This window comes from Phoenix dactylifera, chromosome 15 (genome assembly GCF_051530095.1).
Source record: "Phoenix dactylifera cultivar Ajwa chromosome 15, Ajwa_hap1_PhDact_Kaust_v1.1, whole genome shotgun sequence".
NCBI classification, from domain to species: Eukaryota; Viridiplantae; Streptophyta; class Magnoliopsida; order Arecales; family Arecaceae; genus Phoenix; species Phoenix dactylifera.
In genome coordinates, this window is record NC_143204.1 from 22,681,264 (window position 1) to 22,704,419 (window position 23,156).

At 37.7% G+C, this 23,156-nt stretch overlaps 1 protein-coding gene across 3 annotated transcripts; it reads right to left on the bottom strand.

Annotated features, from left to right (window-relative positions):
• Positions 1-5,668: 5,668 nt before the first annotated feature.
• On the bottom strand, positions 5,669-22,361 carry LOC103716299 (exportin-T-like). 3 transcript variants are annotated; one of them, XM_088711345.2, is made up of 16 exons: positions 20,443-22,361; positions 20,255-20,350; positions 20,055-20,144; positions 19,829-19,933; positions 19,504-19,563; positions 19,174-19,236; positions 18,978-19,073; positions 14,746-14,910; positions 10,635-10,808; positions 10,474-10,539; positions 10,090-10,188; positions 8,610-8,756; positions 8,031-8,217; positions 7,901-7,941; positions 6,319-6,371; positions 5,669-5,801 (listed from the first exon to the last, which is right to left on the bottom strand). In XM_088711345.2, exons 1-13 carry the CDS (start codon positions 22,120-22,122, stop codon positions 8,128-8,130), a joined length of 2,931 nt encoding a protein of 976 aa, XP_088567471.2. In that variant the 5' UTR covers positions 22,123-22,361; the 3' UTR covers positions 5,669-5,801; positions 6,319-6,371; positions 7,901-7,941; positions 8,031-8,127. The 3 variants fall into 3 exon arrangements, with proteins under 3 accessions (XP_088567471.2, XP_088567472.2, XP_038990283.3); XM_088711346.2 differs by lacking the exon at positions 6,319-6,371 and having other exon boundaries at positions 5,691-5,801; XM_039134355.3 differs by lacking the exon at positions 5,669-5,801 and having other exon boundaries at positions 5,916-6,371.
• Positions 22,362-23,156: the final 795 nt, after the last annotated feature.

Consider the following 23,156-nt stretch of genomic DNA (forward strand, 5'->3'; position numbering starts at 1 on the left):
CTCCTGAAACAAGTTTAGGTTTGTAGAATATTGGAAGGGCACCAACCAACATCTACTTGAGATTTTTTATTTTTAATTCTTTGTTAGCTTGGAGGGCTACATCTGTCAATGAACTGTCCCTGGATATTTTTTTTTAGCTCGGGACTTGCGAGACTTTCCTTCGTGTGGGGCTCTGTAATTAGTCAAGACATACATGTTTGTCTTCTTATTAGAATGAACGGTACGTACACCACACGCGCGCACACACGCACTCTCTCTCTCTCTCTCTCAGCCGGCCATTTGAAGCTGGCAACCACTTTCTGGCTTCTGAGGTGAATAAAATCGCTGGTCTTTTTTCTTTTTTTTCTCTCTTCTTTTTTTGAGGTTGGGGCTGCATGTGGTTCAGGGAGATCTAGCTTAGGCTTGATCCTAGTTCAATTTGAATTGGCTTCGAAACCAAAATTTATGATGCATCACTCTGGATTGGGTGGAGGTGTGAGGAGTTAGATCCCAGATTCTTGAATAAATTTTTGCAAGGTCAAAATGGGTCCACAGTTGACTGACCAAGTCCAATCTTTTGAGAAACTGTGCCCTGCTTGATGATTTTGTGAACAGTGAGCCCATGAGTCCTAATTTTAGCTATGATAGAGTTCAGATAGATATGTTTGGCCTCCTGAGTCCTAATACAAGATTCGAATCGAAGTGCTGATAAGAACTACCAAGAGGTTTAACCAGCAGGTCAAGCTAGCACCTTCATTTAGATTACAATTCTGTAACAACCAAATGGATAGTATATATGTAAACAAATACTACAGCCTGGGAGAATGTGATCTGGTCTTCTTTACTTGAGCAGAGGTTTTCCTTACATTATTGAGTTCAATAATCCAAATCAATTTCCACATACGTTGGCTAAAAAATTTTGGCCTATACAACATCCGGTCAGTTTGCACGATTAGGCCTGGCCTCTGCCTGTTCCCTGCATGAATCAGACTAACCATGATTAATACACCATTTTTGAGAACCGGCCTAGGATTCTAAGAAGAGGTCATAATGCTTTAGACTCGAAGCTTTCGATACTCTTGTAACCTAAAAGCCTTAGGATTTGAGTGTGGATTGAATCTCTGGTGGCAGGATTGAACTAGTAACCTTCACATGCATAAAGATCATTATCATCATCATCAATTACTTCACTATTAAAACCAATAAGTTGTATAAAATAGACTATATTTGAAACAAGATTTGTAATTGGGCTTTAATTAACTTGAGTCACATGGTCAACGAGTTATGTCCACCTATCAGCTACTGAAGCTCGAGCATCAAACTGCAGAAAGCTTCTGTTCAAATACCTTAATCCCTGCTTAATGGCGCTGGCAGATCAAATATCTTTCTAATTTTATATTATAATAGATAATTATATCATAAGTTGCTTCCCCATGATAGATAATTTTATTTTGGAAATTTTGCATACATTCTCTAACAAAAAAAAAAACTATTTTAAGTATAAAATAACATTATTGTACTTTTGTATTAATATCTCGAAAAAGCTAAGCAACAGTATAGTCTTTACAATATAATTGAATATTAAAAATTTCAGAGATATTAATACAAAAGAATAATAGTGTTATTTTATACTTAAAATTAAAAATCTAATAACATGGAAATTATTGTAAAAATAGAATTATTTGATGGACACATCTATAAATAGTATTTTATATACAATAAGCCTACTATATGCACAAACATAAGCGATCCTTTTATTTTTCAGTAGGTCAAATATAGGAAGTGCATCTGAAAGAAAATGAGCAATTGAGCTCTCACACAGACAATGCCGTCAGCCACCATGATGATTATGAATCGCCATCAGATGCTATCCTGAGAGAGAATTAGTATAAGGTGCGTAAAGGAAGAAATTGTATTTCAGAAAATATTCTTCAGTACCAACGGTAATGCCCTCGGTCCAGTAGTCTGAGGTTTCGATAATAGAGACCCTCTTAAAACTTCATTCTTAATTAAGTTGTGGTGTTTGTATATTCTGCCGATCGATCTTTTGAAAACAACTACTGCTACATGTAGTCAAGATTACAGTTAGCAAGGGATTAGATTTCTAAAGCTGTAGTTGGCCTGCCATCTGATTTTCTATGAAATAGTCATATCAAATGCAATAGTTACATGATCTTTTTTTTCTTTTTTTAAGTATTAAACCATGGCAGGTGAAATCATGACCAATCTATTTGACTAATGAACGTCTATCTTTATCCTTAACCCTCTCAAATATATAAACATGATTCGGAGGGTCCTACGGGATTAGGGTTCCTTCATTTCTTTAGTAAGGTAACAATCTTAACAATGAGAAACAATGAATCTGATTCTAAGAAATTCTTAGTCTTGATTCTTATAAATTCATGAAATTCTACTGTAGCTTCTCTGGCATTAGAAAGGTGCAAACATTAATATAAGATTCTGTATCAAAGTCTAGTTACAAATTCTGAATATAATTAATTTCTTTCTAGAAATGGCTAATGAATGTAGGTTGTGAAAGTTCAAGGACCCCGCAGGGTTAACTTGATGCATATAGAATAAAAGATGTTTTTGAGAGGAATATAGGATAAAAGATGTTGCCTCATGCATTGGTGCAACGGGGTACGTTAGTTAACTGTGTTCACAGTGAAAAAATTTTCTTATTGTGTGTGTTATACCTTAGTATGGAAGTACGTATGACCTAGAAGTGGAGGAAGTGATTTAGTTATTGCCTGCCTTTCCTTCAGAAGTTATTTATATCTTTGGTTTCAGTCAACGTCTGCAACTAAAATTGCACCAAAAACAAGTTCTAGTCTGCTTCGTACAGCTGGCTGACATACATATTTACATGATCTGTGTGAGACTTTAAAAACATTCAAGACTCGTTTAGTTTGCAAAATAGAAGAGGAAAAGTATAACCAACAGAAAAAATAAAGAAAAACCTCTTATTTAGATGAAGTTTTCGAACGAGAGAGATAGAAAAGCAGTATTTCTATGGAAATAAGATTTTTATGTTTTATGGAAGAGAAAAATCTATGAATGATATAAAAAAGCTATTTTTCTATAAGTTGGGAATTCAATTTTTTTTCCAAAACTACCCTTAAGCCATCAAAATCCATGTATAAAGTTTTTTCTTTATTAAGATAATAATTCACACAATTTTTTTATGAAACTAGATGCCCAATTAAATAAGTCATTCTAGAATATGTTACTTTTACATGGTCAACCAAATATACCAAAACTATTTTTTCCGACATTATGTTTTCAAAAAAAGTTATTCAGGTAAAAAAGAAAACTCACGGTCGAAATGGTGAAACGAAGAACTTATTGCACTGCCAAAGTACAAAAAGTACAAACAATTTCTTCTAAATGTCTTGAATTGGTCCGCAGAACTCTTCAATGCCTCCATGGAAGATCAAATCTTTTCACTAATCTTTTTAGCTTATACATACTGCCTTCTCCTTCATGTAAAATTATTGAAGATATTTCTGTCTCCTTATATTAGTCTCTTTCTAAGACATTTTCGAACAAATTTCTAATCTTCTCCCCGCTTTAAATCAATATCAGTTGATATAAGGAAGGTACAAGGTCGACATCAATGGGTAGGTGAGGAAAACTATAGCCGCAAAATAAAGCAACAACTCCAGTATTTTCACGACATTTAGGTCATCTCTGAGGACCAACTTTATGAAAATTTCTGAGTCCAATAAAAACTCAAAAATGAGATCACTACCGGTTTTCCATTAAAAACAAAATATTTGATATTTGGATGAGGAACAGAGTAATAACTATGGTTTAAGAGTACACATCTTTATCTTACTCCCAGTTTAGAAATGAAACAAGGTGATCCAACATCTCTCTCTCTCTCTCCCTCTGTCTCTCTCTCTCTCCCCCTCTCTCTCTCTCTCCTTCCTACTCGTGTGTGCACACGCATGCATACATGCATGTGCGCTGTGGTTAACAGAGGAGGAGGTTCTGCAGACGATTTCTCCATGGAAAACCCCATGGAGTTCCGCTGCTGGTAATTTTTACTTCCTGCAAATCCGGTGATTTGATTCAGTTCGCATCCATTGGAGGCTGCACTAAAGTTTGTGACTTGGTCATTGCATGAAACATTCTTTCAAAGTTACACCCTTTTCTTGACAGGTAGGACGTTAAGCAATCTGCAAATTCTATTTCCATTGCATGTGGCAGGAAAACTAATACCTTGTAGCCAGAAAATCTTCCGCTTGCGTTGAAGCATATGATATCATCCGATCTCCCAATCTGCTCTTTTATGACGTTTAAGCAATGCACCTTAGAAAAACGTGACTGCTAAATTAAAGTGGCACTACTTGTGGACAGAATGGCTTCACAAGAGCCAGTACGTACAAAAGATTTTTCCTGTGTCTAGAAAATTTTATTTGCGTAAACAAAAAAAACGGTATTATTACACATACGCATAGATATATAAATGTATGCATGCATTCATATATATATGTATATATATATCTGTATATATATATATATATATATATATATATATATATATATATATATATATATATATATGTATATATATATATATATGTATATATATACACACCCATACAAAAGATCTTTTCTGTGTCTGAAAAATTTTATTTGCATGCACCGAAGACAGCATTATTCCACATCCATATAAATATATACATACACACGCGCGCATATATATCGCAGAACATTGCATCTTAAACTCTTTAGTTAATTGCTTTCTATCCATATAATGCATATAGCTATAATTTTTGGCCGGGCCGGTTCAATGGCTCTAAAAAAATTAGTGATTTTTAATCCCTCTTTTTGTTCTTGATTTAATGCGGAGACAAAATATGCTTCTTATACTCTTTATGAGGAATAATCAATTCGTAGGATGGTTGGAGAATTTCAGGAGTAACTATAAAATCTTAGTTTGGGTCCAATATTTGGGCCAGCAATTTAGACCCTTCAAACTTATTCCGACCATTAATCTGTTGCTGATGCAAGCAACATGGAAGTCAATTGTCCACACCACTAGTGGAGTCATCTTGTCAATCATTTTCCCTTTCGGTTGGCAATACTACCGTACGCATCCGCATAATCCCCAAAACCTGATCAACTGGACCGGAGAACTCTTAATTTTCTGTCGGCCAGAACAAGAGAAGTTGAACACAAGCCGTTCCTCCTCAACTAACCTTTTGCTCATCACGGCTCTATTGCTCCAGTTGTTGGTTATTTTGTCAAATCGAGGAGTACTTCTTGCTGCCACATCCACATATATCACATCTGATGGGCCATGCAGCACACAGATCATCTGTGGGCCTCGATCAATCAGATCGCACCCACCTGGTATCCACTAATTCCAGAACCAGCTTTCAAGAGACCAAAAGTAAAAAGGAAAAATTCTCCCGGCCGCTGTGGGATAAAAATTTGAATGAAGTCAGAGAACAAAAAGTTCTGATGCTTCACTGGAGATTCCTTTCCATGCCTCCTATTGGCTGTATAATATTTGTATGTATAAGAAGAAGGATTCCTTTCTGACTCCCACCAGCCATACAATCATTCCTCCACACATAAGGCTGTAAGTCCACAGGGGCTGACTTCGTCAGGCAACGAATCTTCAGAAATCTCTTACCTACTTTTGCGTGAAAGCTCAAGATATCCGTCTTGGCAAGAGCAAATAAATGGCATCGACTTCCATGCGCCCACCGGCCACACCTTCCCACTTAGTTTACCAAGAGAGTGAAACCATTCACACGCGAAGATAGAATGTATAGTTTGTGGAAGTGCAGCGCAGCAAAATCCTATTCCTGCATACAACATCACGACGACATGGTTATTGCATCATGCAAAAATTTCAGACGCCTACGGGATAGAAAATTGAGGCATGACTTGAAATACATTCATGGGGTGCCCATCCAATGTAGCATCAACAAAGAAAAGATATATTAATCAAAAAAATCTCCACCATTCACTTATACAATGAATCCACATCATGCAACTAAAAAAATCACCACCCATTATGTTTGGGAATTTGTAGGAATTCTTGGATAATGATCCTGAGATGCAAGGATCAACCCAAGGCACAGACTGCCAGCCAGACGAGTGCAAAATCTTTCTTCATCTTCTGTTGTCTTCGCAGACTCCATATTCTAGTAACTAATATTTCTGGCTGTCTGAAACTCTGAACTTATGAAACAGAATTGGCTTGAAAATTGCAAAATAAAAGAGATAAAGTATACAAAATCAATTGGTTCCTCATGGAGGATGGAAGAAATATACAGCATTGCTCCTTGCATCCCAAATTTACACTCACGGAGCACCAACCTGACAGAAAGTTATATTGCCTATTGAAAGACCGCAACCCCGCAAATATACATCTGCATGCATATAACAACAAGAATGTCTAAGGCAGTATCCCACGAAAGTCATATGACCGATGCAAGAAATACAAACAGATTAGGTATGCATAAGGTTCTGGGGGAAAACAACATGTATCTTAATCACAGGAATGGATAAAATAGAATGAAAAATAAAATCATGAACTCTTAACACTCGTTTAAAATGTTCTGTAACCAAATAAGACATCATTTTTCAATTCAATAGAGCATGAATACTAAATTCATTCCAAGAAGCTTTAGCGAACATTGCAGTGCATTAAATGATTTTATGACTCAACAAACTTTATGCTATATCACGTTTAATAACTTTAAACAGCAAGCGCTACTATATAAGGATGAGGATGACTGTAACAATCAAGGTAAATACTATCAAATTTTAGAATATTATCCCAATGGCTCTTAGCACCCAAAGGCAACCTTGTATATAACTGGTTGAATTCCAAGCTAGGCAAGTTTGGGCAAGAGTACGGCCTATATGAAACCTCAGAAGCCAATTGGTGGGTACAAAGACTGGCCTTATTGGTTATGCACATGAAGCTCAAGCATTGAGTAGGCAACCCTTGAAGATTCTCCTAGAATTGCAGAAAGAGGTGATTTAGAAAGAAGGAAAAGGCTTTTACAACTAATAGCACTCCTCTCAGATGCACATGCAGAAACCTGAAGAGCTTAAAGTTCAGCATTCCCACATCCCATATTCAAGTCATTTCTGAAAATCTAATGTTTATGTTTGAACAGAGACAAACATGAAACCATAATAGCATATCCAACCCCTTCGAATGTCCATTCTTATGCAGATATCAAACCTCAAGCACAAGCAACACCAATACCCGTTGAAATTCTAGCAACTTCAAATGCCAGGCAAACACAATATCGAGAGTTTAAAACCAAATATGAACACTTTTAAAAAATGATCCAATTGCATGTTAAGTTCAAAAATCAAGAGCAACTTGTCATACACACTATTTATGAAAATGACTATTTTGTAATCAAGGAATATTACCTCTTGATTCTGTCCGTCATTTTATACCAAAAATGCCCTCCCAGCTTTCTATAATATACAACTTATTCTCTCTCTAAATTCTGGATGTTTAGAAAAGAAAATATGGTTTGAATTGCTTTTGAAATCCAACCTAATACAAAGACTGAAATATATCTTCCAAATCAAAGCATATTTGGGACTATTTTTCAAAATCAATTTAGAAAAAGAAGAATCTGAGAAAAGATAAAATGATTTGGATTTCTTCTGAAAACAAACTCTGGTAAAAATAAGAAAATATTTCTTCCAAGTCAAATCCTATTTCTTAATAATTATTTTTTTGAAAATAAAAATTTTTATTTGAATAATACTTTTGCAGTTCATATAAAATGTAACTTGAAATTTTATTTCCATTTTTTTCTTTTAAATGTGCGTTGCACATGCCTGATTGCTAGTATAAAAAAAAGTCAAAAGTGATGTATATAATTTCACATGTGTAGGTAAAATAGTGAGGCTGAAGTTAGCTTCTCACCTCAAAGAATATTGCAGCATCATGTACACAGAAAAATTGCCCTGCAAGGATTAGTAATATAAGCACACCCAAAAAATCATCCTTGGGCTAATAAGAACTCTATTGAGATAAAAAGAACCAAAAGAGCTACCTGCACTTGACAAACAAGTCACTCCCTGAAGAAATTTAGAGAACTACTCTTAAGATAACAGTAACTCCTTCTACGGATACAACGATATACCATGATGCTATCTGAAAACAAGACTTCCATTCTGATGCTGTCTCAAATTCTCAATTAGAGTTTTATAAAAGGATTTCAGAGTCTTGATGTCATTTCCCTGTTGAAAAAGAGGCAAAGAGTTCTGGAACAGTGAGTGTACTATAAATCCAGCAAAATCAGTATCCAGCAGTTAGTTACGCTACAATATGGTAGGTCACAAAATAAATCGTCAGGAATTCCAAATTCCTCGGCAAGATTCAAGGAGAATTAGAAGAACCACTTAAAGAGCAGTTTTAGAGACTTCCTTTACTCCAAATCTAGACAAGTGGGTCACATTTAAACAATAGAGAATTGTAAATAGAAGTCTCAACTTAAAAATTTTTGGTCTTCTTTCAGATTATGCAATGCATTCCCTCTGTTCTTAAACAGCTTGCACTTCTTCACCGTGCATGGTAGAAATATCATTTTCAGGGATGACCAAGAATAGCACGTCAGCGCAAGTTTTCATACCTGCAGCTTTTGATAGTATTGTTCCACCAAATCTCGTGGACAATGATCTGCTGGAAGACCTTTCGACAGAAAATGAATAATGAAATCATCCCCAAACTTCTCATACATGACCTTCTGAGCCAGTACAATTTCTCCAAAAAGAACAAGCTGTTAAAAAGAGAAAGTGTACCATTAAATCAGTCTGAATGCAACTGATACTAAGGAAAACACAATTAACAAGCAGCCATCCAAACATCAGAACCCAAACAGTGATTTTATTGGAGGGAAACAAGAGGTTGGAAATAACAACACATGAATAACATGTTCTTTACTTTTTCTTACAACTATTCAAAATTCAGATTCATCCATGTCGACAAAACTAGAGCATGGAGGATCACATGGGACTTGCAACTAGTATGCAAAGTGGATAGAACCGTAGAAAATGCATGGCCATTTGAAAACTTAAATAAGTTTATATTAAAGCAACTCCCCAGGAAAACATTAACAAGAGAATCCAATCCCAAATGCAAAATTAAATGATTTTTGAGGATTCTGGAACATCCATCCATTTAAAAAAGATCATTGTTTGTTAAGTATATTATCCCAAAAGAACTAAAATCCTAATCAGAAAAAATCTCCAACAGCTAATCATGAGCTGAAACTGAGTGAAAGCAATAACTTTTGTTTCTTTATCCAATGGTAAGGGGGAGTAGTCATCTGGATCTTCTTCAGCACTCAAGACCATACCCACAATCATAAGGTAGAAATGTAAAGAAAAAAGAGGCAACCTTTAAAAAATCTAATAAAATACTATGAAATTAACTGGTGTGGCCCATATATGGAGTTACTGAAACAAACTGAGAACAAAATATATTAGTTGCCAAACAAGTCAACATTTTAGGTAATCCAACAAAACTGCTGCTTCTAAATTTGTCAATACCTAATCTGACCCAAACTTTAGCGCTATATCTGTAAGCAAAGCATGACCCGATTCTTTAGCAGCATTACGAGCAAGCTTAACAAAAGCTTGAAAACAAAAGTTGCAGAAACTAAAAAAGCTTCAAAACAAGTACATGCACATGCCTAAGTCATATTCAACCCACAAACCATGCCTCAAAATTTATAGCTGTCCAACTTTATGATATAGTCGAATCCTAAATTATATCTACTGCTCCTAGAACATTTAACAATAAGAACTAAAACGAAACATCCCATTATTCCCATTTGATCTTCAGCTGTAATGTTATTTTCTTCCTCCAATTTAACAGTTACAATGCGACAAGAAAGTTCTTCTCGAGAATATCAATGAAACTCTGCTTCTGCTTGCCCTTTTCACCACCATCCCGTGATTAAACGCTGACCTATCTAACATTGGCATATTTAGACTTGCTCAAAACACTACAACTTAGCCTTCATAAGAGACTCAAAAAACCAGCATGCGTGCAGTGTCTATAGGCATGAAAATTAGAGGGTTTCAAGAGTAAATAGATGAAGGATTTACAGTATTTGCATCATGGAAGTCAAATGACTTGTCCAGAACACTATATAAGCAGCATTCAGTTGCAAATTTCTCAATTATAAAGCTCCGGAAACCAGAAACCTGAAAAAATTGTAGAAAATCCTTAATGAAGCAATCAAGTAGTCAATTGAGAATATATATATATATATATATATATATATGTGTGTGTGTGTGTGTGTGTATACATATATGTACATATACATATATATATGTACATATACATATATATATGTACATATACATATATATATGTACATATATGTATATGTACATATATATATATATATATATATATATATATATATATATATATATATATATATATCAGGTTGATATGCTTACAAAGATAGATAGAATGCAAGGTACCTTATCTTCGCCACTAAAGTTGGTGCACCAATCCTTAATAAGTTTTACAAAAATTTGCACGCACAGCTGAAAAATTTGCTTGAAATGAAATGAGGTTAGAACATGCAGAAATAGAAAGGAATTGAAAAAGTTAAAGCAGAAAATGTTACTGTAGTTCTCACCTTCCTAAGAAGCATATCCTTATGACTGCAAGAAGCTAACAAGAGCACATGCATAATAGCATCCAAATACACCTTACAACTTGGTGCAAGAAAAACTGAAGAAAGATCGTGGGTCGCCATAACATGCAGAAATGTATATAATGTTCGCTGCAGTTCTTGCAGTTCACGTAATTCCTAGGAGAGTCAAGAAGGCATGTATCATGGTAAGTAACCAATGCCCTTTATGAATTTTAAAGTTGCAAAGGAAAAGAAAAACACTTGACTTTGAGTTCGTCAATAGGATTTTTACAAGGAAACAATGTTAATAACTCCTAGTAAATGCCAGGATTTCAACATGCAGCTCAGATAAAATTTGTCAAGCAGTATCACAATTTTCAGTTTTCATTTTGTCAAAAAAAAAAGACAGTAGAAAAAAAATGAAAAGTAAGAACAAAAATAAACAAGATTTTAGGTTTATCGAGATATAACTACACAGTAACACTTCTGCACTCTTCAGGTATCAACATGACTTAGAATTCATGAAAGTAGGAAGTGAAATTCTAGGAAACAATGCCACAAAAGATATGCACTAGCCATAAAATCCAACCTACTTTGTGTCCTCATCTCATTTATTATGTAAGTGTTCCATGTGTATTTGCTAAGCATAGGATGGTGAGAAGATGTGTTTATTCAAGCAAATTGCTACCCACATTTTGTTTTTACAGAACTTTAAGATTAACCTAGTTTAGTTCCAGCCAAAATTGATTATAAATCAATCTAAGGTTAGATGTTCTGAATTCAACATATTTTAGCTAGTCTAGGAGATTTTTACTAAAATATTCTGGCTATGATTTCGACTAAAATTATTGTGTTATCAATGACATGACGAATAAGGTTCAGAACAAGAAAAAACTTGAGTCATGTCCATCTTTATTAGAATGAGCATTTAAGGCAAAATTCCAAACATGCTTTTATCAGCTCTCACAAACAAGATTGCAAGGATGACAAAGTAAACAGAAGTAATCAAGTTAGCTAAAGCAAACAACAACATTCAATGTTCTGGATTTCCTGTTATATAGTGCATGTTATTGTTAAAACTGCAACATATAGATAAGCAAAAGAACAAAGATATCCATATGAAGAATGTTTGTTATTTGTGGCCCTTTTTGTGTGGATGGAAAGGCCCATGAACCAACGCTACATAAAAGGTCATATAGGCTAACTCACACTAGGCGTACAAGCCCAAACTCGCACCGTTCTCACCAGCCTATGTCGAATGCCACCCTACCCCTGCTCAACAAGAGCCATTCATATGTGCCCACCCATGCCTGACTCACACCATGACCATGCTTGAAATCCCCTTAAGCAATGGGATCAAACATGAGACTACTAAATAGGAAAATGAGGTGTAAACTAAGTTAGTAGGTTGTTGTCCCCAAGCATCAAGTTAACGGATAATCATGACCTGCCTAAATATCAGACCTATGAACAATCATAGTACGTAAAGCTATCAACAGTCAATATGGTGATGCTAGGCAAAAGGAGGTTAAGTGAATATCGGTATTCTTTTTTGACAAAAACCTAAGAAGTAGTTGCAATTATGATAGCACAAACTAGATAGTTTAATCCTCTTTCAACAATGATGACTAGGTGGATAGGAAGTTATAGACCTGAGCATCTATCGTGTCAAACCAGGTTCAGCCAGGCCTAGGTCCCATATCAACCAAAAACAAAACTTAGGCCCGAGCATGGCCCGACAAGAAATTTTGGGGCCCAAATCCAACCCTACAGGCCCAACCGAGAAGAGAGGAGAGGGAGAGATCAGTGAAATGGGGGGCAAAGAGAGAGAAGCGAAGGGCAACCATGAGAAGTGGGGGGGGCGAGAAAAGGGGAAAGGATGGAGGGAGAGAGGGGAAAAGGGAGGAGGATTGGAGAAAGGAATGGGGACTTTAGGGTTAGGGATTAGGATTCTCCCTCGGACCCCCCTATTATTTTTCTTTTTACAACTTTTTAAATAAAAAATATAATAAAATTATATATATATATATATATATAATACTTTTTGGGTCGGATTGGGGTAGGCCAGGTTAAAAACACTAAGCCCAAGCCCGGCCTGAACTTTGTTGGGCCTGAAAATGGAAACTCGGCCTGATCCGATGGGCCGAAAATCCCAGCCCAAGCCCAACAAAAATCAGTCCAGCCGGGTCAATGGGCCAAGCCTGGTTTGCGCAAGTTTAGGCTAATGTAATTGATATGTAATAGATAAGGGCACGTACGATTCAAACACTTGACAGGTTAAGGCATAAGCCTGAAGGTATATGGTTAACAAACTAAAGCAACAAGCATGTTGCACAATGGAGCACCTGCAGTGTTGTTGTTTAAGAGCCTAAAAAATTTTAAACAGCAGCCAAGGTTGCTGTGCGAGCGAGCACATTCATATGGATTGCAACAGTTAATACATTGGCATTGTGTATAATGGGACCAAGGATTCTCTTTTCATATTAGTTGGGAAGAAAAATGAGATGAAGATTTTGTTTATGATGGAGCATAGATGCAGGACACTGAAATTAAAGCTTAGGCATTAAAAACAAGCATGCTTGCTCTATATTTGCACCAGAAAGGTTGATCATAACTTTAATTATTTTATCAGTTAATTATTTAAATGTCTACTTTTTTTATTTATTTTGTTAGTTCAGTTTATACATGCCGCACAAGTCTTATGCATTTCCTTATTGCCTTAATTGAGCTTGGTTTCAGCATTCCATATGTAGAGAAAATAAATACGTATTAATAATTTCTGTTTCCTAAACGATACCAACCACATACTTCTCTAATGGCAACAAAATAATGTTGCATTAATGCAGTTATATTATCTTAAGTTATTATTATCATAATAATCACATGAGTAGATAGACAACAATCAAACTCCATATAAATCATATAAAACATAAATAAATCTTCCCCATCGGATTTGCAACAATTGCCTATTAGACTGGTTACTTTTAAAGCATAGTATAGGAAATAATATTTTTAGTGTCATGCTTATAAATATACAAATGTACATAGCAAAGTTCGCCATCTCGGTACTGGATTTGTACGAGTACCATGCTAATACAAAGTCAGTACACCTGATACGGAGGTTGGTTCGACATACCAAGACTCAGTTACGGAGTCTCCATTCGATATTGATACAGTACGGTACACTTGGTATGAGGCTACACATTGGTACGCAAACCATGGTATGTAATACTTCTAAAGCAACCAGATGTTGATATTCATGAGTTCAACATAATTTTAAGGAAAAAATGGCATATGTAATAAATGATAACCAATAAAGAAAAGAGAATATTCGTCCCTATACAAAGGTACTGCATTCGAATTAGGTTCTTCAGAGGACATGCATGAAAATTCTCAATTTCTAGAGGTGTATACATATCATGTGACAGATTTTTTCATGCTATTCAGATTTTGACCTCATAGATATGTATTGCAAAAACTATTAAAACATGACTGTTTAATTTGCAATTCGTCAAAAGGAATATACATTAAAGCCACATTTTCCGACATTCCAAATATACATGCTCTGATTTTTTTTTTTTGAGTATGCGTGCACATGTTAGTCGGTGAATCTTTTTTTACTTTTTGCCCTTATTTTGGTAAACAAGTCATCATATAGCATGTCCAAACACCCATTTCAATTCATGATCATTAATATGCAACATAATTTTAAGGGGAAAATGGCATATGTAATAAATGATAACCAATAAAGAAAAGAGAATATTCGTCCTTATACAAAGGTACTGCATTCGAATTAGGTTCTTCAGAGGACATGCATGAAAATTCTCCATTTCTAGAGGTGTATACATATCATGTGACAGATTTTTTCATGCTATTCAGATTTTGACCTTATATATATGTATTGCAAAAACTATTAAAACATGACTGTTTAATTTTCAATTCGTCAAAAAGGATATACATTAAAGCCACATTTTCCGGCATTCCCAATATACATGCTCTGATTATTTTTATTTTTTTTGAGCATGCATGCACATGTTAGTTGGTGATTAATTTTTTACTTTTTGCCCTTATTTTGGTAAACAGATCATCATATAGCATGCCCAAACACCCATACCTCAGTATTGGCTCTAGATCCTGACGGAAATGCATCACTTGAAAGAATAGCAGATAATCTACTTGCAATAGCTGGAAATATCACCTCCAATAAGCACCCCATGGAGGTATTAAATTTGCATATCAATTGATTGATTAATACAAGAAAATCCACCATATCTTTCGGCTGCAAGATAGGGAGTTCAGAGTCAAAATAAGTGACATCAACTCAAAATAGAACAGCTCATAATAATATGCATCTTTCACAAACAAAAACATCATGCCTAGGATATAACAAAGGTATCATTAGTATAGATAACAGCCACACAATAAAGTACCAAACCATTGCCCACTTCCCAACTCTACAAAGAAGACAGGCTCATAAAGTCAATGGATGTACTTGAAATGTTTTTAGCAACTAATGTCAAAGTACAATATCAGAGACCAAGTCATTAAAGATCCAGCAGAGATGTGCTGAGTAATAAATAGGATGTCTTCCACTGTTCCATTATATGCAATATCATTGCACACGATGAATTAGAAAAAAAAATTTGTTGCTCATCACATAGTCCGCTAGCCTGTAAAAGTCTATTTTCCATTCAAATATTGAAATATTTAGGCGAGGAAGAGGAAAGGCCAGTACAAACAGGAAAAGAAGATGATGCATAATAAACGCTCAGGAATCTTGAGCTGCCCACCAGAAAACTAGTTGAATAATTAGATTATAGCTGACCAATGCAGAGATGAAAATCTTCCGAATAAGTTAGGCAGATGATGGTAGCTTTATTATGTGTAGTAGAGCAGAAAGATAATGTGTTGGCTGATAAAGACCTTTTATTCCCTAAACAGGCTATGCTTGGCAAATATTATCATGTAGCTTCTAACTTAAATTCCAAGTAGCCCTTAAAAGATGATCAAAGTTTAAAGATTAGCTTATATACCAGCAAAACATGCGGCATAAGTCTAGCGACTTATAAGGAACATTGTGTGTGTGTGTGTGTGTGTGTGTGTGAGAGAGAGAGAGAGAGAGTAGCTAACACAGCTCCCAAATTCTTGTCCCTCCTTTCGAAGATGGAGGTCCCGATAAGTGAAGCAGACAATCCACATTGGAATCCAAAAACAATTTGCATCCACTACTTAACCTGATCAAACTTTTATTAGTTAGCATTAAATTCTCAATCGGAGCAACTTTCAACGCAAGCAATGCCTAATACAAATCTGGAAGGAAGATGGATAAGCAAGGAGACATATCTTATCGGTTAAGCTGTTTTGAGCTCATGCAACTAGAGAAAGGCTCAAAATACCACACACTGGCCCCATATCAACCAAGGATGGGCATGATACGTGTCATACCGTGCTCGGAGCAGGGAAAGGGTATTGATAGGACACTTTGAAATGACTAGTATACCCCTGGTACAGTGGTCTCCAAAATTATTTTTATTTTTATTATATTTTACTGTCTTAATAAAATGTTTTTGCAAGAAATATAGTAGAAGCATTACTACAAGTGCCCTTGTAATGGCTTTTTATGTATTTTAAAGCTTTTTATGTCACTCATTTATTACATGACTTGCAAGTAAAAATATATTGTACACAAACAACTGTATAAATTAACAATTTAAATGCAATTAGGATACTAGAAATCACTGGAATAATAAATGTCGTGTTTTCAATTTGATGAACCACAGGAGATCATTTTTTTGGAAAGCACATAATATTCATTGGCTTAATGGACGTTAGGTTTTCAATTTAATGAACCATGCTAGTTTACGTTTACCTAACCTCATAAGTGACAACCCCAAAATGTGCTTCCATAAAGTGGCTCACCTAGGAAAGAAAGAATCAAGAGAAATTGAAGGGAATGGGTCATATGGTCGCTAGGGGTTGTAAGTAGACTGCCTGCCTCTCAACCAATTTTCACTTCTATTCTTTGATTTTCTACTAGTTGGCCCTTAAATAAGGGCACAGCATGTTAATTAATATAAAGGTGGAACTTTCAAGTTATTTCCCGCTTTATAGACTCATCCAAACCCTCAAAATATGAGATCAAGTATCCTAATCTCAGCTTTGCATCAATATAAAGCCACTAAACAGCAAAATAATGACCAAAAACTGAAAATAAAATAATTCCACAAAATTATGGTCTGTCGTACCGGTGCGTACCAGCTAGTACGGGCCGGTACATACCGGTCCGGCCTCGAACCGGTATCAGATCAACGTGGAATCCGGTACCAATAGCTTATCATTGGAGAACCAGTATAGGACCGGTACGGATCGATATGGGACCAGTATGGGATCAGCTTGGATCAGCATTGAATCCGAGATCGGTACGGATTAGCATTCAATTCGAAACCGGTATGGACCGGTACCGGACGGTATGGGCCGCCACCGATATGCCGACCGGTGCCCGTACGGCGGACCTTGCACAAAAGCATAGCATCTAAAATCAAATTGCATTAGAAAGAAAAAGTAGAAAATTTGACCGGAGAATTGGAGGGGCTCACAAGGTAAACCAAAACTGTCTTCTTAAAGTTGTTTCTGATTGTAAATCTTCCAAATAAAGAAAAACCGTTATTGTTAGGCATTTTTGTTGGCTAAATTTATTGTACAGAACAGCGACAAATAGTAGTTCATTATCTATCTTTAAGAGCTTTCCTTAGTAAGTATATTGTTTAGTTCAGAGCCTTGAAGAACATGGTATTAATGTGACACTTAGTGAATGTTGAATAAGGAAATACTTAAAAGGCGTGGGAGGAATCTAATCGAGAGAAAAGCTGCAAACAACAATTGCCAACCTTTTTAGGGCAGTCTTGTGCTATAATCAATCCAGAGAAATTTTTGGTAGTAGTTGTATTTTGTTGGATATACAATCATTTTAATTTCTTTTTTCCATGAGTTCTTTATTTTCTTTTCTTGTATGACTTGAAAGCATACAAATATGCCATCAATACCCCTTACGAATCATAACAACTACGAATACATTTCACATAAATCAATTGAAGGCTTTCCTCATATCAATGGAAGGTTGTGAGGATTCCTTCTCTATAAATTTTCATAAATTTCCCAAGCACCGAAATATCATCCATAGTTCATTGTGCAATTCCCAACTATCTCAAAGCAACGAGTGTTGACTATCGAAATCACCTTTATAATCTCATCATAACACCTTTACAAAATACAAATTACAACAAATTCTTTGACATATTGTACTTTTAGTACTATCACAAGCTTTCTTAATGGATCTTCTCTATTATTTGCTAGTTGATCATAAAAGAAAGCCATCCACAACACTTGGTGTAATATAGTAATTCAACATAGTTCATTCCTGCCACTCGTTATCATTTTCTTAAAACAATTTAATTGGCCATTTGTTATCAATTTTTCAATTAAATTCACCCAACTTTAGTGACCCCATAATATGTTTCATATATCCATCGTAGTTGGCAAGGTATGGTAATTCATCTTTTTTTCTTTTTGCTAAAGCAGATGTATCATACAGTACGAGTACGGATACATCTAAAAAAATCGAAGAATAATAACTTCCGGATTGCACCGGATAACCCAGTTTCCCCCACCGAAAGAGTATCCCCAAAGTAATTGGCCACATGAGAGGCTACCCAATCCGTAGTTCGGTTACCGGTCTAAACACATGCTTCGCCTGCAAAACCAACCTACCACAGACCATAGCCCGGATGTCCCTAAGCAATGGGTGGTGGTCACCCACCCCTCCCATGCTCTGCTAGATTCATCTTTATACATAATAGTTAGAATAATGATAATTATTCAACCATTTGACATGTACTTTGTTTCAAAATGCCATCTAATGTTCAATAAGAACCTTGGAGGAAATATGAGGGATTCATCAAGCCTGATTTGTAGTTTCATAATCTATTGCACCTTTAACTTTTATAAGGCCTATCATTTTACTAAAGGGTGCAACAACGGGATCAACCATTTTCCATATGATTTTCTCATGATATTCAAATATGCTAGAAATTAATTAAAATATGACAAATCACTTTGAGTGAGAGAAATTTTTCTGAATTACAATGAAGATGAACACATCAAAACATATCCAACCACATAAGCATGAGCTTCAACATGACAAGCCAAAAGAAAAAGATAATTATGTAACCAAAGGTATATGTGCTTCAAATAAAAAATATTCCGAGATGGAAAGACATGCAGAATCCCCAACCTATCATCTACTGATTCCAAAACTGGGGAGAGAGAAAGAATAACATAAAGAAGCACCTCATTCTCCACAAGCAACTGTTTCAATGCCGTAGGAAGGCATGGAAATATAGATACTCCTAAAACGTCAACCATGCGATGAAGAAAGGAGGTAATCTGCACTTGCACATATTATATAAGTCTGGTAGGATAGTAATTTAGAGTGAAAAAAAAAAAAAGAAAAAGTAGAAAAATCATATAACAATCAGATGGCCACCTTTTTCCGTAAAGGTTTGATATTTGGAAATGTGACAAGGATTTGCAAAACCACTTCCAGCGTCTGTAAATCAAATAAGGGGAGGAAAGAAACATTTAGACATGTTATATGCAAGACAATTAAGAAGGACACAAAATTCCTCATTTAGCTTCAATAGTAAAAAAGCAAGCCAGCTCAGCATAATCACTTTAGTGAATATAAATGTAAAGTGTGTATATAAAGAGCAAAGAAGCAACATTATATACCATGAAAATTAATAAATAAATCGGCATATTCTTATATTACATCTATGCATTTATTGGAAATATTTAATGGACAGCCTCAACTTACCTGCTTAAACATAATGCCGATTGCTGGACGACTACCAGAAACTAGCCGCTCATTAAATCCCTAATCCATAAACCAGCACATGGTAAGCATTGGGCATAAAAAAAAAATATATAATATTCATCTTAACAATGATAAGTTGCATAAACTGATTAAAGCATTAAACATAGGAAGTGAAAAGAAAACAGTCCAGTTTGAAGTCTAAGAATCCAAATGCAGACATCAGTAATTCATACACAAAATCAGATGTGGCTTACAAGTCAAAAAAGGAACATTTTCGAATGGATGAAAGCAAAGTTGCATCACCACATAAAGATGGAAACTAGACCTTGCTAAGAGCGTTCAATGCCACAATAATCTGCTGAAGCATCATAACTTTTGCCGAAGATTCTTCTAGCATCTGTACTTTGGCATCCAAAAGCAATGCTTGAACCTGGACTTTTCAAGCACATGTTATAATCGAATAGATTATCCAATACAAAACAGGAGAAGGAATCATAAGTACCAGAGCAACTAGAGGGAGGGAAAGAGACACACTGAAAATCCAACTTCACCTGTTGACAAAGAGGATTGAGCAATGCTGCCAAGTACTCAGATTGCTGTTCAGGTAACACATCTTCCATGCCAATCAATAGTCCAATTGCCTGTCAAGCAAGTCCAGAATTTATTTAGGTTGAAGATAGCATTTGACATAACAAGAACTGGCTCCACAAAAGCACAACAACGGCCTCCTTCAAACTTAGCAAAGTTATACCTCAAATGTCTGACTACCATCTTCAGAACCAGAGCACTTCAGCTCTTTGGACGTCCAATCTACACTTGTAAACCGAGCTACCGTATCTTCCAGGCTCTGCAAACTCATGAAACACATAGTATGAAATAATTGAAAAGCAGCAGCACTTCATGGGCATAGTGTATTACTATAAAAAGGAAGAATCATGCCTGCAGAATTTTATCTAAATATGGGACAAGCTTTGCTTTCAGTAACTTCACGGCTCTCATGAATAGATAACTAGCTCGTTGGCTCACATTGAGGTTCTGATGGTGTATTCCCCTCTCATCCAGAAAAGCAGCCAGCACATGAGGTATGTACTGAACATTCTCATGCACAAACTTCATGTACCTGGCAACCGTCTCCAAATAAACGAGTGCCACCATGCGATGCGAATGGCACGAGAACCGTGCTGATAGAAGCATCAGGATCAACTCCCTCAGCAACCCACCACCTGTCCTCATTACTTCGTCACTCACCGTCTCACCATACCGGTAGAACAAGGTCAGTGCAGCTTCTACTTCCTCCACATTCATTTCTGAAGAGGGGAGAACATTAACTAACAGATTCCTGATAAACAATTGTGTAACATCGGGCGCTACTCTGCACACACTACGGAAGAGTGTGAACAGCTCCTTCCGGCGCTCGCCCATCTGGTCCTCCTCGTCCCTCCCAATCTTATCAGGGATGTCAAGATTGCTTCTGTAGGCCGGATCATAGCGTATCTGCACTCGAATCACTTCTAATATCTGTCCCAGGTAGACTACCTCTTTCTGTGATGGTGACTTCATGGTAGACACATAGTCCGACAGGAAGTCCACCACATTGCCGGAATCCACTTCATCGCAGTTTCGCATCACGTAGAACACCGACGGCAAGGCCTCCTCAAGGAGCTCCAATGAGGAAGACCTCTCGATTTCCTCCGAACCCAACTTTTTGTGGCATTCCAGAGCCTCGGACGCATAGCGAGTTATCAAAGTCGCAAGCTTTAGAACGAGATCAGGGTTAGCAAACACCTGGCTCACTCGGAGACTGCGGAGAAAGGCAAGCTTCGGGCGGGGGTCCATTCTCTTTGAGACGATGGCAAGGACGCAACCAGCGGCTGCAGACCTCAGCTGCTCCGGGGAGCCAGGAGCGAGAATGAGATCGAAGAGAAGGGGGAAGAAAGCGTCATTGACGACGAGGGTGATGTCGATCCAGGGGACGTACCGCCTCATGGTGTCGAGGGCGGCAGCGGCGAGGGCGGGGTCGGAGGAGCGGTAGAGGTAAACGGCGTCGAACCAGTGGCGAGCGATCTGGGGAACGCACTGGAGGCGCATGGAGTCCTTGACGCGGGAGGCGGCGGCGGCCTCGTCGGGCGAGCGGGGGTAGTCCTGGCTGAGGAGGTCGTCGTCGAGGACCACGAGGAGGCGGGCGAACATGTCGACGGCGAGGGAGCCAGCGGAGGGGAGGCGAGGAAGAAGCTGGAGGAAGGGGGAGGGCCAGAGGGCGGGGTACTCGATGCGGATGAGGGCGGCGATGGCCTGGGCGAGCTTGTTGCGGAGGAAAGGAGGGGAGGAAGGGGGAAGGGGGTGGTCGGAGGCGAGGGAGAGGAGGGAGGAGCGGAGGAGGGGGAGGTCGGCGGGGGGCAGGGAAGGATAGCGGAGGAGGATGGCGTCGTGGAGGGCTTGGAGGCACCAGAACTGGACGGGGACGAGGGGTGAGCGGTGGAGGCGGTCGAGGCAGAGGCGGAGGAGGGCGGAGGGGTCGGTCTTGGCCTGTTCGCAGAAGGCCATGGCTTGGGCACGAAGGCCCGGGTCGGCGGCGCCCGGCTGGTAGATTAAGAGGATGGCCTTCTCGAGGTCGTCCATGGCGGGCCTCGCCTCTCCGAAAGCCCTAGAAGCAAAACCCTAAAAACCGCAGCGGCTGATCGATTCAATTTATAAACAAACGAGAGATGGATTTATTTTTGATGAAATAAGATAATATATCGACGCTCGAGAGGAGAAGAGATGGAACTTCCGTTTTCGTTTCTTGAGCGATTGATTACTGTTTCTTTACATGGATGGCGTGAATGCGGAAGGGGAAGAGAGGGTGGCGAGCCGGGGGTGTGCGAAGCGGAGAGGGGGCTTTTTTTATATAGGGGAAGGAAAAATACGGGGAAGTATAAGATAGAGGTTTGAATTGTTTATCAGTCCTTGGGTGGGAAAACAGATAACAAGAAAAGGAAGGATGGGAGTGAATGGGCTGGAAGAGAAGGGTGGCCACATGTTTGGGACTTTGTCCCGGGTTCAATGGTCTCAGGCAGTAGAAGAAAGTGGATGATGACGAAAGATGGTGAAGCCTTTCTAGTTAAATATGTATTTAGAGAGACAAATAAGGCTGCCGACTGAGTGGCTACTTATGTGACTAATCATTCGAAAAGTACCTTATGGTCAGAAGAGGAAGAGTTGCCTCAGACACTCCATGAGCTTGTATTTTCTAATTTTATTAGGTATGTTCGTACACACATTGTATGGTTAACCCGTTAAAAAAAATAACAATAAATAAAAATTTATAAAAAAAGAAAAGTGGATGGAGGTTAGTTGGCGCTGCTTTTTTTTTTTTTGCTGAAAGAAAAAAAGGAAGAGGGGAGGAAGAGACAAGCCCATCCCCGCATAGCAGCCCTCACTAGGCCCCCACCCTGTCAGGAGAATGTTTGATGCGGGTATAAATGACCGTGTGTTGGGCACCCCGGCCGGTTTTACTCATACCCTCCCCACCCATGGGCCGGTTCGGTTACCCGACCCGACCCTCCGTGTGAGTACGTCACACCTGGCACCACCCAGGCTACCAGCCGACGAATAGCGCTTCCAAACCTCGTGTCCAGATGTGGGGCATCCAGTCCCCAAATTTAATCGACGTC